The sequence below is a fragment of the Ochotona princeps genome, chromosome 15 (assembly GCF_030435755.1).
Source record: "Ochotona princeps isolate mOchPri1 chromosome 15, mOchPri1.hap1, whole genome shotgun sequence".
NCBI lineage: Eukaryota > Metazoa > Chordata > Mammalia > Lagomorpha > Ochotonidae > Ochotona > Ochotona princeps.
This window is the reverse complement of record NC_080846.1, coordinates 14,861,437-14,874,029: the sequence shown is the minus strand read 5'-3', so window position 1 is coordinate 14,874,029 and position 12,593 is coordinate 14,861,437. Positions and strand designations below refer to the sequence as shown.

The 12,593-nt window shown below is 48.8% G+C and overlaps 1 protein-coding gene across 1 annotated transcript; it reads right to left on the bottom strand.

The window, feature by feature from the left end:
- Positions 1-2,117: 2,117 nt before the first annotated feature.
- On the bottom strand, positions 2,118-11,413 carry ARL1 (ADP ribosylation factor like GTPase 1). Its single transcript, XM_058673623.1, has 6 exons — positions 10,997-11,413; positions 9,396-9,533; positions 7,099-7,180; positions 6,212-6,323; positions 3,790-3,968; positions 2,118-2,941 (listed from the first exon to the last, which is right to left on the bottom strand). Exons 1-6 carry the CDS (start codon positions 10,998-11,000, stop codon positions 2,911-2,913), a joined length of 546 nt encoding a protein of 181 aa, XP_058529606.1. The 5' UTR covers positions 11,001-11,413; the 3' UTR covers positions 2,118-2,910.
- Positions 11,414-12,593: the final 1,180 nt, after the last annotated feature.

Genomic DNA, 12,593 nt, shown 5'->3' with positions numbered 1-12,593 from the left:
TCCCCAGGCTTTGGGCCGTCCTCGACTGCTTTCCCAGGTCACAAGCAGGGAGCTAGATGGAGGCGGGGCTGCCAGGATTAGAACCATCGCCCATAAGGGATCCTGGTGTGTTTAAGGTGAGGACTTAAGCTGCTAGGCTATTGTGCTGGGCCCGGAAGAGTATATTTTATATTTACACATATAAATATTATATTTAAGTGTATTATGAAGATGTATTCATTTGAAAGGAAGAGTCAGAGATCTTTTCTCCCCAAATGGCCACAGTAGTCAACTAGGCCAGGCCCGAAGCCAAGACCCCAGAGCTCCATCCAGGTCTTCCAGCATGTGGGCCATCTTCCATTGCCTTCCCAGGAACATTGGCAAAGAGCTGGATGGGAAGCTCCCTGATGCTTCAGTGTGTGATACCAGTATTGCAAGCAGTGACTTAACCTACACTGCTGTCCCCAGAGGGCTGATGTTTAAACTGACTTGGAATAAGTACATGTAATGCTGTCACAACAACTTCTAAAAATAAAGATCTGAAAGAACAAATACATCAAAGATACTGAGCACATCTTCTGTTTTGAATCAGTATTTATTGAGTGCCTATTTTGTGCCAGGTGCCACATTAGATGCAAGGAACACTAACAGTAAGATGGTCCCTGCCCTTGGAGGTCACATTTCCACAGTTAAAGTGCATCTCAGGTATTCAGGTTAACAGTTCTTCCACTTCCATCTGTTCCCCACCCCTGTTTTTGGCATAATCATCATGACAATACAGCTAAAATGTCAGAGCTCAAGAAAACCTTTGGTATCATTGGGGTTGTTGTATAGAAAAGCTGAAGGCTTGGACGTATGATCTAGAATTCATGCATAAGTTGGTTATCAGGCTTCTCACAGTCTAGCGTTTGCAAAGTATTTCTCAACTTTCAAGTCCTGGTTGCTAGAGTAAAGACCTTGTAATTTAAATCCTATTCAAGTAACTGCCCAGATGGGGGAGGATCCCCCGGGTGCCGAGCTCGGGGACAGCTGTGTGCCCTCAGTCAGGAGCTCCAGGGCCATGTGTCTGCGGGGAACACCTGACCTGCTAGCGAGTGGCCACTGTGAATAAAACCCAGCTCCTTGGGGGGCAAGGGAGCTTGTTTTCTTGATATGGAACATCCCAGCCTGTGCCGCTGTCACCTCAGTGGTGCCTTCTGGCTGACAAAAATATGGATCTTGAAATGCCCGTGTGTAGCAGGCACTGCACTATTCAGCATACAAATGACATCACGTGCAAAGGACAGCCTGCCGTCAGGCGTGGATACTGGGGACTGGGAAGCTGTTTCATGTGAGCTGAGACAGTGGCCACATCTGCCAGGAGAGGAAGCACTAGTGTCCTGAGACGTGAGGGGCACGGTGCTATGGCACCCTCTACCAGCAGCTGACTTCGGAAGTGCTGTTGTCCAAAGCAGAAAAAACAAAACCAAACAAAACTTCCCCCAACTTTTAATTATTCTGGACTGTAGCTGAACCTGGGAAATTTGGAAAGTTCCCTGATACATAAATTTAAACCTACTGTCTAGCAGAAAGCCTAATTAGATTGGTTAGTTTAATATTTTGGCTTGAAAGGCAGAATTCCAGCAAGAAGCAGAGAGCCTCCATCCACTGGAGTACCCTCCGCAGATGGCCACCAGAGCTTGGGCCGGGCCAGGCCGAAGCCAGGAGCAGGTTGTGCTGCTGTCCCAGAGCTTGAGCCAGACCAGGCCGAAGCCAGGAGCAGGTTGTGCTGCTGTCCCAGAGCTTGGGCCGGGCCAGGCTGAAGCCAGGAGCAGGTTCTGCTGCTGTCCCAGAGCTTGAGCCAGACCAGGCCGAAGCCAGGAGCAGGTTGTGCTGCTGTCCCAGAGCTTGGGCCGGGCCAGGCCGAAGCCAGGAGCAGGCTGTGCTGCTGTCCCAGGTGAGCAGCAGGGAGCTGGACCACAGAATGTGCTTCTCTGGGATGCCAGCATTGCAGTGCCAGACCCAGAAACTCTAAGCTTTAAAACCAAAAATGCTTAATTTTCCCTGTAGAACTAGGAATATTTTTACTTTTAATCAAATTTACATATCTAATTATAGGTAAGAGGAATGAAAGACATCTTTCAAAACGCTTCTTGAAATAAGATTTCTCAAAAATGTCCTTTAATAGGAATTGTCTTAACACGCTGTTAAATCCATTTAACATTAAATGTTCAGGGTTGTTTTTACAATGTCATTAATCACTTCTACTAGAATGGACAACCCGAAAGTCTCACTTAAAGCCATTTTACTTCCACCTCGCTGGCAGGCGGCCTTGAACAGCGAACCTGCCGGTCCCCTGGGTGCGCTTCCTACAGTGCAGTCGTGACCCTGCCCAGCTGCCTCCCAGTACCCCTGGACAAATCCACAAGGTCAATGTGGGTGAAGCTGTTTGGCAGCTATAAAGCACTATAAAATTATAGTCACAGGAAAATCCACCACCAAGGTAATATTCATGCCTATAATCAAATAAAGACCGTAACACACTACGTCCCTTTGGGTAGACTTAATTCATTTTAAAGGGAAAAAAAAAATCTGAGTTTATTTGTTAGTGTTCATATAAACAAGCTACAACCACTATTTCAAAAATAGGATACTGCCCCCCAACTACAGTGTATTTAATAGGACTGTATCTGAATAAGAATTCCATACAAATAGAATATATATCTGAACACATGAAAGCAAGGAAGGAATATTTTACATTATATTCAACTTCAGGTGATTCAATTGAGTTACCCCTCCAACCAAATACTTATTCTTTGTTTATTACAAACATTGCAGTCAGTTCAAGGTGTGCCAACAATCACACAGGTACAGCATTAGGTAGCGCAAGGCACACTGGGCTGCTTGCAGAGAGGTGACGCAGCCTCCACGTCAGAGGACCTACAGCGAAAGTTACTGTCTGCTCTTCAGTGTTTCAACTAACCTGTGAAAAGAAAATGAAGAGTTTACTTTGTTATAAAGGCATAATTATAATATAATGTAAATTGCATACTGGAGGTGGATTCAGAAGCACTTAAAGTGGTAAAAGCCAACACAGACGCAAAGAATGAGGTGGTGTTCTCACTCCCGTGAGGCCTGCTACAGTTTACATGCTCGTTCAATGCGTACCCCTCAAAGGCCCATATGGTAAAGGTTTGGTCCCCATGGTTTTATCCAAATGTCCTAAGAGGGTGAAAACTGAATCCAAGGGGTCTGAAGGCTTTGGGAAGGGGCTGGACTCAGCTGGTAGAGTGGAATTCCTTTATTCAATCCTGGTGGTTCTCTAAGAGGCCACCCGTACAGAGACGCACCGTCCCTCTGGCATGTGACACTGTGCCACCTCAGCGCTCCGCTGGCAGGGATGGCCTCCACAATGCCCCATCCAGGGCCGGAACCCTCCAAAACCCTAATCCAAACCCTGCTCCTTCATGAAAAGCTCACTGTTTTAAGAGTTTTTAAATTTGGTTATGTTGCCAACCTGTGACTACAACACACAGTTTTTTGTGGCAAGGCAATGGAGAGAAGAAACATCAGAAAAGGATCTTACGAGAGCCTTAATTCCTACTGGGTAGAAAAACTGAAAGGTATGCTGAGGCAAGGCAGGAGCTAAAACACAGCAGAACCAGCTTACCTAAGGAAGTAAGTGTGTAGCTAAAATAAAGGCAAGTGGGCACGAGGTGGGTCAAAGGCGGCAGGAGATAAACACTGCCCAGTGATGTACACTCCATCCTGCAGGACCACGCGTGCCCACACCCCGGATGCCCACCCCGCACGTCTACACAGGATACTCACCATTCCATGGCCTCATCCAGGCCGGTGCCTTTGGTCGCTGATGTCTTGAATATCTGCCACTTTCGATCCTTTAAGGCAGGAAGCCCAAGGGAATTGGCCATCTCTGAGGGAGTCATGGCCTGCTCCATGTCTTGTTTATTTGCAAATACCACTAAAATGGCTTTTCTCAGTTCTTCTTCCTAAAAAAAAGAAGAAAAAAGTATTTTTCTCCAATCAATTTAGTTGCTCTCCTGAATTTAGTAAGACATATCAAAAATGAAGTTTTTAAAAAGACTGATTTATTTTGGGCCCAGCAGCGTGGCCTAGCGGCTAAAGTCCTCACCTTGAACGCCCCGGGGATCCCATATGGGCACCGATTCTAATCCCGGAGCTCCACTTCCCATCCAGCTCCCTGCTGCAGGTGGCCTGGGAAAGCAGTCGAGGATGGTCCCAAAGCCTTGGGACCCTGCACCCACGTGGGAGACCTGGAGGAGGTTCCTGGCTTTGGATCAGCGCAGCACCGGCCGTTGCGCTCATTTGGGGAGTGAGTCATCGGATGGAAGACCTTCCTCTCTCTCTCCTCCTCCTCTCTGTATATCTGACTTTGTAATAAAAATAAATCTTTAAAAAAAAATTATTTATTTTTATTGGAAAGTCAGATTTACAGAGAGAAGAGACAGTGAGAAAGATCTTCCATCTGCTGGTTCACTGCCCAAGTGGCCACAATGGCTGGAGCTGAGCTGATCCAAAGCCAGGAGACTTCCGGGTCTCCCAGGTGGGTGCAGGGTCCTAAGGCTTTGGGCCGTCCTCTACTCTTTCCCAGACCACAAGCAGAGAGCTGGGTGGGAAATGGAGCAGCCGGGATACGATCCAGCGCCCATATGGCACCCCAGTACATGCAAGGTGAGGACTTCAGCCACGAGGCTACTGCACCCTGGACCCAAAATTTTAATGTATATTTTCTAATAACTAAAGTACTATGTTTACTATAAATTATTTGAAATTAATGAACCAACAGATGGAAGAAATCTCTCTCCCTTTCTCTGTTGCTTGGCTTTTCAAATACATAATAAAGTCTTAATAAAGCAAATATGGCATTTTTAAAAATGCCTACTAAATATCAGGGCTAGTGCAATGACTCAATTAGTTAATCTTCTTCCTGCAAAATGCCTTTTGCAAATGTTTGTTGATTTGGAAAGGTGTTGATGATTTAAAATGCCAGTCCCTAACTCAGTGGTTTTTGGTTAGGCCTGGCCGGCTGGCTCACTTTTTCCACACAGCACATCTGATCCCCCGAGGTTTTTGTTTGAAATCTATCCTCTCTAACTCCTTTTAATTCTTTGACTTAAAAAAGGCTTTTCCTGTCCAAAAGTTTTAGGTATATTCACCTGTATATTCTAATAATGATTTCCATTATTTATGCTTAACTCTATTCCACTTGAAGTTTTTGTTAAATCCTGATACCACAGACAACCAAACACAGTCCAGCAAAACTCAAGAATTATAATCATCCACATCTTTTAAGCAAAACCTTGTAAGAGTGCATTTTAAGTAAAGCTGTTATTTTAAAAATCCACTACACCCAAGGTAATGAAATAGTCCCTTAAAATTTCTTACAATTGACTAAATTCAAGAAGTTATTAAAGAAAATACGACTCTGTGCCATCAAGAATGCAGTTTATACCATGCAGGTCATTAGAAGTCAGGGATCCAGGAAAGCAGAAATCCAGAATCCTCGTCTAAAACTCTTTGACCCCGGCAGGCCCCGTGGCCTTGAGCTTACACTGAAACATTTAATGACCGGATAGCTCAGAATAATACATTTGGTGGGAAAACATTTTCCTCTACTTTTCTAGAATAAAAGCTACTTCATTAGTCATTAATCATAACACATATGATTATTTCAAAAATGTTTAGGGGCTGGTGTTTTGGCCTCCCATGGAAAGCCAACACCTGCACTCCCAGCTTCCCGTGTCGCTGCCAGTTTGTATCCCAGCTATTCCACTTCCAATTCACCTCCCTCATGACGCAAAGCAGCGGAAGATGGTCCAAGTGGCTGGGACCCTGCCACCCAGGAGGGCGACCCCGATGAGGCTGCTGGCTCTGGGGTAGCCCGCCCCGGAAGTGAAGCATCTGGGGAGTGAGCCCAGTGCACGGGAGGTTTCTCTCATGGCGCTCTCTGAGCCTCTTGACTCTCCAAAAATAAATCTTGGGGGGGGGACCCACTCCTCTTAAAAAGTAAAAAAATTTCAAAAAATTTAAAAATCATTCAATGATTCTTCTAAATGTGGGTAAAAAGCCCCAGGGAGTGAAGGGTACTAAAATCCTGAAATCAAGTGCTGTTCATCCAGAGTACTGGGCTAAACCAAGGGCTTTGATTGGAGGGAGAGAGGAAGCCAGTACCTGCCCAAACAGTGTCCCCCCACTTGGCCAGCTCTCTCACCTCCAACATAGCAACCAGCTCGGATTTGGAAATCCCGATTCGGTCTCGGTCACAGCTGTCCACCACGTAGATGACTGCATCTGTGTTTGAGTAGTAACACCTCCAGTACGGCCTGAGGAGATGCACAATGGGAAAACATATTATTATTATTATTATTCAAAAGAAACAGACACCTCAGCTCACGTGCCAGGAGCCAGGACGGGGACGGGCGGGGCGAGGTCCGGGTCAGTCCGGCCAGCGGCGATTCACGCACTGCTTCTGATGGATGTAAACAGATTCTTCATGTGTGAACCATTTTACAAGGAGCTCATAGTTTTATGCCAGAGAATATCTAAAATCTCTAAATGTAATGTTAGAAAAATTGTTCATAGATCTGATTGTTATAGCTTACAAATCTTTAAAAGTCCCTTAAGAGGAGTGGATTTGGTAAAACTCTTGATTCAATGCAGTCATCATTAGATAGAATCACACCCTGAGGATCTTGAGAGACAGCAATGGTTACAATGTAGGAAGAATTAACAGGAGACAGGATGCTTGGGCAGGACAGCGGGCCAGGTGACCGTCCACAGTGGCCTTCAGAAGTCACACGGGTCCCTCCTGGTGCACTAACAGCCTGTTTCAAAAATCAAGAATGACACAGTGGGTCCCTTTTAGTCAAAAGCTACTGAAGGAACTAGGTCTTGAAATTTTCTTGAAAAAATTTTTTCTCAGTTGTTTCTGGAAAACTGGTTCCAGTAGAACTGAAGTCTAACAGATTTCAAATACTGGCTCACTTTTAAACCAGGTGTCTCCTGCTGAAATGACAACGTAATTACGTATTGGTTCACTGTTATTTCCCTCAAGGAGACCAATAAAGGTTACGTACCATGAAATAATCTACTTCGTACCTGATACTTGTCTGTCCTCCTAAATCCCAGACTTGGAACTTCAAGTTTTTGTACGTCACGGTCTCTACGTTAAATCCGATGGCTGCAAGACAAACAGTCAGTGCTATGTGAGCTTGGTGCCTGCTAAGCATTCAGTACTCAGCTTTACTGAGTTTCAGCAATTAATGGGAGTTATTACATCACACCACTGTTCGGGATCTACTCAAGACAAGCTAATATGCTGTGCTACATGAGTGTACTGCACACACAGTACCAAGACCAGCACCACTGCAGCTTCTAAGAATCTGGATACATATGAAAACATGTAATTATTTTTTTTTAGGATTTATTTTATCTTTTCTTGGAAAGTCAGATATACAGAGGAAAATCTTCCGTCCGATGGTTCACTCCCCCAGCAGCCACAATGGCTGGAGCTGCACCAATCCGAAGCCAGGAAGCCAGGAGCCTCCTCCAGGCCTCCCACACAGGTGCAGGGTCGTGCTCAACTGCTTTCCCAGGCCACAAGCAGGGAGCTGGATGGGAAGCAGGGCTGCCAGGATTAGAACCAGCGCCCATAAGAGACCCTGGAACTTGCAAGGTGAATAGCCACTAGGATATCACGCTGGGCACAAAATACATAATTCTTATGCAATGGAAATCCCAATTCAACTCAGCACTGGCACACAAAAGTAACGTACAGGGTTACATTTAGGAAGCATGGATGCCATCTATAACAGGCACTACAGACCTGGTAGGCAGGCAGCAAGTTAACAAATCAAAATCAAGAATGGTTAGGTTGTAAACTTGAGAAGGGACACATGAACAACTCAGGAAGCTGGGCTCTCGGGCTCCCTAGAGACACCGCACAGAGCTCCATGTGACACGGCCATGGCGGGTGGACACAGGGCAGGCACCCGGCCTTTTCTCCACCGCCTTTCGGATGTGGAGCTCTGGGGCCACCAGGCTCAGGCTCGATGCCCACGTTCTCACTGCAAAGAACCTGAGGGTGGAAAGAAGGCTGAAAAAGCTCAGAAGGCCACTGACACACTACAAGCTCAATCAAAGCAAAATATGACACTTGTAACTGGGCAGTTCTTTTATATACATATTTAAAAGTGTGCATCGGCAAATGATGCTTGTGAGTATTTGGCTAGATTGTAGATTCCAACTAGACAATTACACAGCAAAGCTGAAAAAGCAAAAGCCCAGTGCTCAGGTCCCCCGGAAGGGCAGGAGTGCCAGCACCACGTGCCCTAGGACAAGCATTTATGTGTGAGGCACCAGGGCGCCAGGCACAGAGCCTCGCTGCGCCCCAACCCTCCAGGGGCCCCGGCAGACCAGGGGCAACCCTGAGAGGCCAAAGCCAACAGAAATACAGGTACTGCAGGCAGGAAAAAGAAGTAACAGGTGCTGCAGGCTCAGAAGTTGTTTCAGAAATGCCAGGTTTTTAAAATTTGTACATTTAAGCAGCAACATAAAAATCCTGACTTACACAGTAACTTAACTGGAACAAACTAAACAAACTCTTCGATTTTAAATAATCCCTTTCATTTAGTTAATGTGTTAATCTCTATCTAGATTGAGGCCAACAAACAGATGGTGCTGGCCTGTGGAGTAGCAGGTAACGCTGTTGCCCGGGACCCCCCGATGTTTCACATGGGCACAGGTTTGTGTCTCGGCTGCCCTATTTCCAACCCAGCCCCCTGGCCCAACAGCTTGGGCCCCTGCACCATGGGGGAGACCTAGATGAAGCCCCTGGCTTGGGCATGAACTGGGAAGTGAACCAAAGGATAGAAGATGAGTCTTTCCCCCTAACTCTTTTATACAATAAGTAAATCTTAATTTAAAAAAAAAAGGCAGGGTCAAGTGCAGTAGCCTAGTGGCTAAAGTCCTCCTCTTGTCCACACCAGGATCCTCATTTGGGCGATGGCTCTAATCCTGTTTGCTCCACTTTCCATCCAGCCCTCTGGGAAAGCAGTCGAGGACGACCCAAAGCCTTGGAACCTTGCACCCGCGTGCGAGACCAGAAGGAAGCTCCTGGCTCCTGGCTTCAGAATGGCTCAGCTCCAACTGTCGCAGCTAGTTGGGGAATGAACTAATGGATAGAAGATCTTTCTCTTTCCTCTCTGTAGATCTGACTTCAGAAATAAAATTTTTTTTAAAAGGTCATGAGTGCATGGAGAATTTATGAAAAAAGAGTTATCACTAGTATGTGCACACTAAAGTTGCTAACCCTGAACAACCTGTGAGTTGTGTATTCCAACAGCCTAACAGCGAGCAACCAGAAGTCCCCGCACCAGCGCTACAGCCGCACTTACTAGGAATGGTGGTAACCACTTCTCCAACCTGCAGTCTGTACAAAATGGTGGTTTTTCCTGCTCCATCGAGTCCCAGAATCAGTATCCTCATTTCCCGAGTTCCAAAGAGACTGGAAAAAATACTTGAGAAAAAGCCACCTAAAAAAATGAAAGCAAAGCTGTGTTCAACACCATTTTGTGAACCAGGTGCTCGGCACGCTTCATGCTTCCCTTCTTAAGACACATCACACGCCGAGCAGCGTTCCACTTTCCTGGATGCAAAGGTGTGCATTTCTGCTCCCAGTCAAACACAGTACCAGCATTACACAGCCTGCGTGAAACGCCCCGGCAGGCAGGGCACAGCACAGCGCGAGGCGCGGCTGCAGTCCAGGGGATCCCTTCTCCCCACAGAGCAGGGATGTCCCGCACCATCTCGGGCCTGGCAGAACGGCAGGGGCACAAGGAGGGCCTCCCGCGCGCAAAGCAACGTTGGCAGCAGGTCCAGGCTCACAGCACTACCTTCCACCAAGACATCAACGTAGCCAAGCAAAGGAGGCGACACGGACAGCAGCCAATGACCAAGCCGCCCCAACACAACACTCCTCTAACACACCAGAAAAAGTTCCAGAAAGCTTCTAAGGTGTCAAGGAAAATAACAGCACCGTGCCACGCTCCCTTTTCCTAACACAAGATACAAAGCTACCGGCACCGCAGCAGGGCTGCCACGCTTTGCTACTGGTCCAAGGGATGGCACAGTGAAAACGCCTGGAAAAATGAACGCAACGTGGCTACCGGTTCGGGAAAGTTCGCCAGAATGGGCGTGACTTAAGCCAAGTCCTCCCTACCCTGGAGCGCTGCAAAGAGGCGGAAGCACAAACCTATCAGGGTCCCAGGAGACAGACAGACAGACAGACAGACACACACACACACACACACACACACACACACACACACACACACACACACCGTGATGTTAGGGGGCCGGAAGGACACTCCCCCAGGAAGCCCAGCTGGGATGAACACAGCTGAAGGAGTTGCATCTACACTGCGGAGCACGGAGACCAAGTCGGAGGAGGGCGCGCACCTGCACTGGAGGGGCTGGGGACCAGCGGGGGCGAGGCGGTCCCCTCCAAGACGCACAGCCCAGTCCCTGCCCACCTCCTCGCTCTGCCCCTCGGCAAGAAGGGCTGCCGTGGAAAAGAGGACAGAGGCCCAAGGAGGCGAAAAATAAAAACACCCCGAGCATCAGGTCCCCCGCCATGGTGCCCTAAAACAGTCAAGCCGCCACCCAGGATGGGGATCGGGGGTCACTGCTGGTGTTCCTCGCTCCACCGATGACCCACAGGCTACCAGGCTGCGCCAAAACCCAGCCCGGCCGAGCCAGGCGAGCGGGGCAGAGGGGAAAGTTCGGTAGTCAGGAGCCTCGAGGGGATGGGGGAGAGGCGTGGGGTTTAGGGGTCGCAGGGGCACTGCGGACCCCGGGCCCTCCGCTGACCCCACAGGGAAGAGCTGGGAACCAGCACGAGGGTAGAGGCACCCCTACTCGGGGGTCCCCGCACCCCGAGAAGCTGGCTCCCGCGGTCCCCAGGCCGGCAGCGCACCCCACCAGCGGCCGCTCTCACCCATGGTGAGCCGGTCGTCGGAGCCAGGCCCCAGGCCTCAGCAGCAGCAGCAGGTGCTCGTCCCGGCTCGGCGCCGCCGCCTCCGCTCGCCTCAGCCCCGGCTGGCCGCTCCACGCAAGCCCGGGGCGCCGGCAACTTCCACGTCGGACTCCCGGAGGGGGCGGGCGCCGCGGCGCCGACGTCTGCGCGTTCGCGTCGTCGCTTTCGACGCAGAGTGCAGAGACTGGGAACGCCACAACCGAAAAGAGAAAAAAAAATTTTTTTTTTTCAAAATTGAAGTGTCTCTCCTGCTTCTGCGTCTCTGTCCAAGAATGCTCGCTGAGATTCTAGAAATCGAATTTTCGTGGTTGACACGGCGCCGTGGCGAATCGGCCGAGGAGAGAGCAGCGAGTTCGGGGCTGGCGGCTGAGCCTCGCGCGCCCGCGGTGCGGTGGGAGGAGGATGCGGGTCTCGGGGCTCCCGGCCGGGCCTGCCCGCCTCTCGGCAGCTGCTTTCTCCTCACGGGCCGCAGCGCTATGTAATAATCACAGAAGGTGCCCGCGCGGAGCCACCGGGCAGGGGAGGCCGCTGCTCGGGCGCTGCCGGCCGCGACGGTGGCCCACAGGGGTCAGCCTTGGTCCTCTGGCCTCGCGGACGCCGGGCACCTGCGGCAGGACCGAGCCCTGCACTCCCGGAGCTGTTTCCCCCTGGAGAGGTCGGGAGTTTTTTTTCAACGTGCAAAAATACCGTGGCGAGAGGAAGTAACCAGCATATTATGGTTGTAGTGAGGAGAAAATGTAATTCCACACAACTTTATGGGCTCCCACCGTATTTTTGTTTTGTAGAAAAAATTTTTTTCTGGTTTAATGATGTGTAGTTGACACATTGTACTTTTAGGGCATAAAATATGTGTGAGAGTGTGTGTGTGTGTGTGTGTTAATACCTACGACTTTCCTTCACAGTATTCAGTTGTGCCAGGGTGCTTCAAAAGCTCATGCCAAATGGAGTTTAAAAATTACACGTTGATTTCATTTCCGGACAAGCTGACTCTGAGCAATATTGCTTTTGCATTTATAATAGTATCCCCCAGAATTTCCTGAAGACCTCTTGCGCCGTCCGTTTTTGTCAGCTGTAGTTGCCAGGCTGTGCCTTGGAACCCCAGAATCTCCAACGAAGCTTTGTATGCCTTTGCCCCCATCACCGCATCCCCACACAGCTCAGGGACACACAAACACCTGGCGCGGACACCCACCCTTCTCCTCTCTGCTTCTAGGAATTCCACTGCTCGCATTGCACATATAAAGGAACTCCTGAAGTGTTTGGGTTTTTGCGCCAGCCTTATTTGGCTTAGCATGTGTCTTCCAGGTGTACATTGTGGAAATGGTTATATGATCTTGAGAAGGAATAGGGTTACATAGCGGCTGCGTGTTGTATTGTGTCCGTTGCACGTTTTCCTTATCTTTTTAAAAGATTTATTTTTTTTTTTTTTATCGGAAAGGCAGATTCACATAGAGAATGAGAGACAGAAATATCTTCCATCTGCTGGTTCACTCCCCATATGGCTACAATGGCCAGAGCTGAGCCATTCTGAAGCCAGGAGCCCGGAGCTTTTCCAGGT

What these genes read in the sequence shown, in the direction of transcription:
- ARL1 (XM_058673623.1), bottom strand. An exon ending in AGTGGTTACCACCATTCCTA is followed by an intron (nt 7,181 to 9,395) that starts GTAAGTGCGGCT and finishes TTTGTCTTGCAG; the next exon opens with CCATCGGATTTAACGTAGAG. An exon ending in CTGGATGAGGCCATGGAATG is followed by an intron (nt 2,942 to 3,789) that starts GTGAGTATCCTG and finishes TTCTTTTCACAG; the next exon opens with GTTAGTTGAAACACTGAAGA.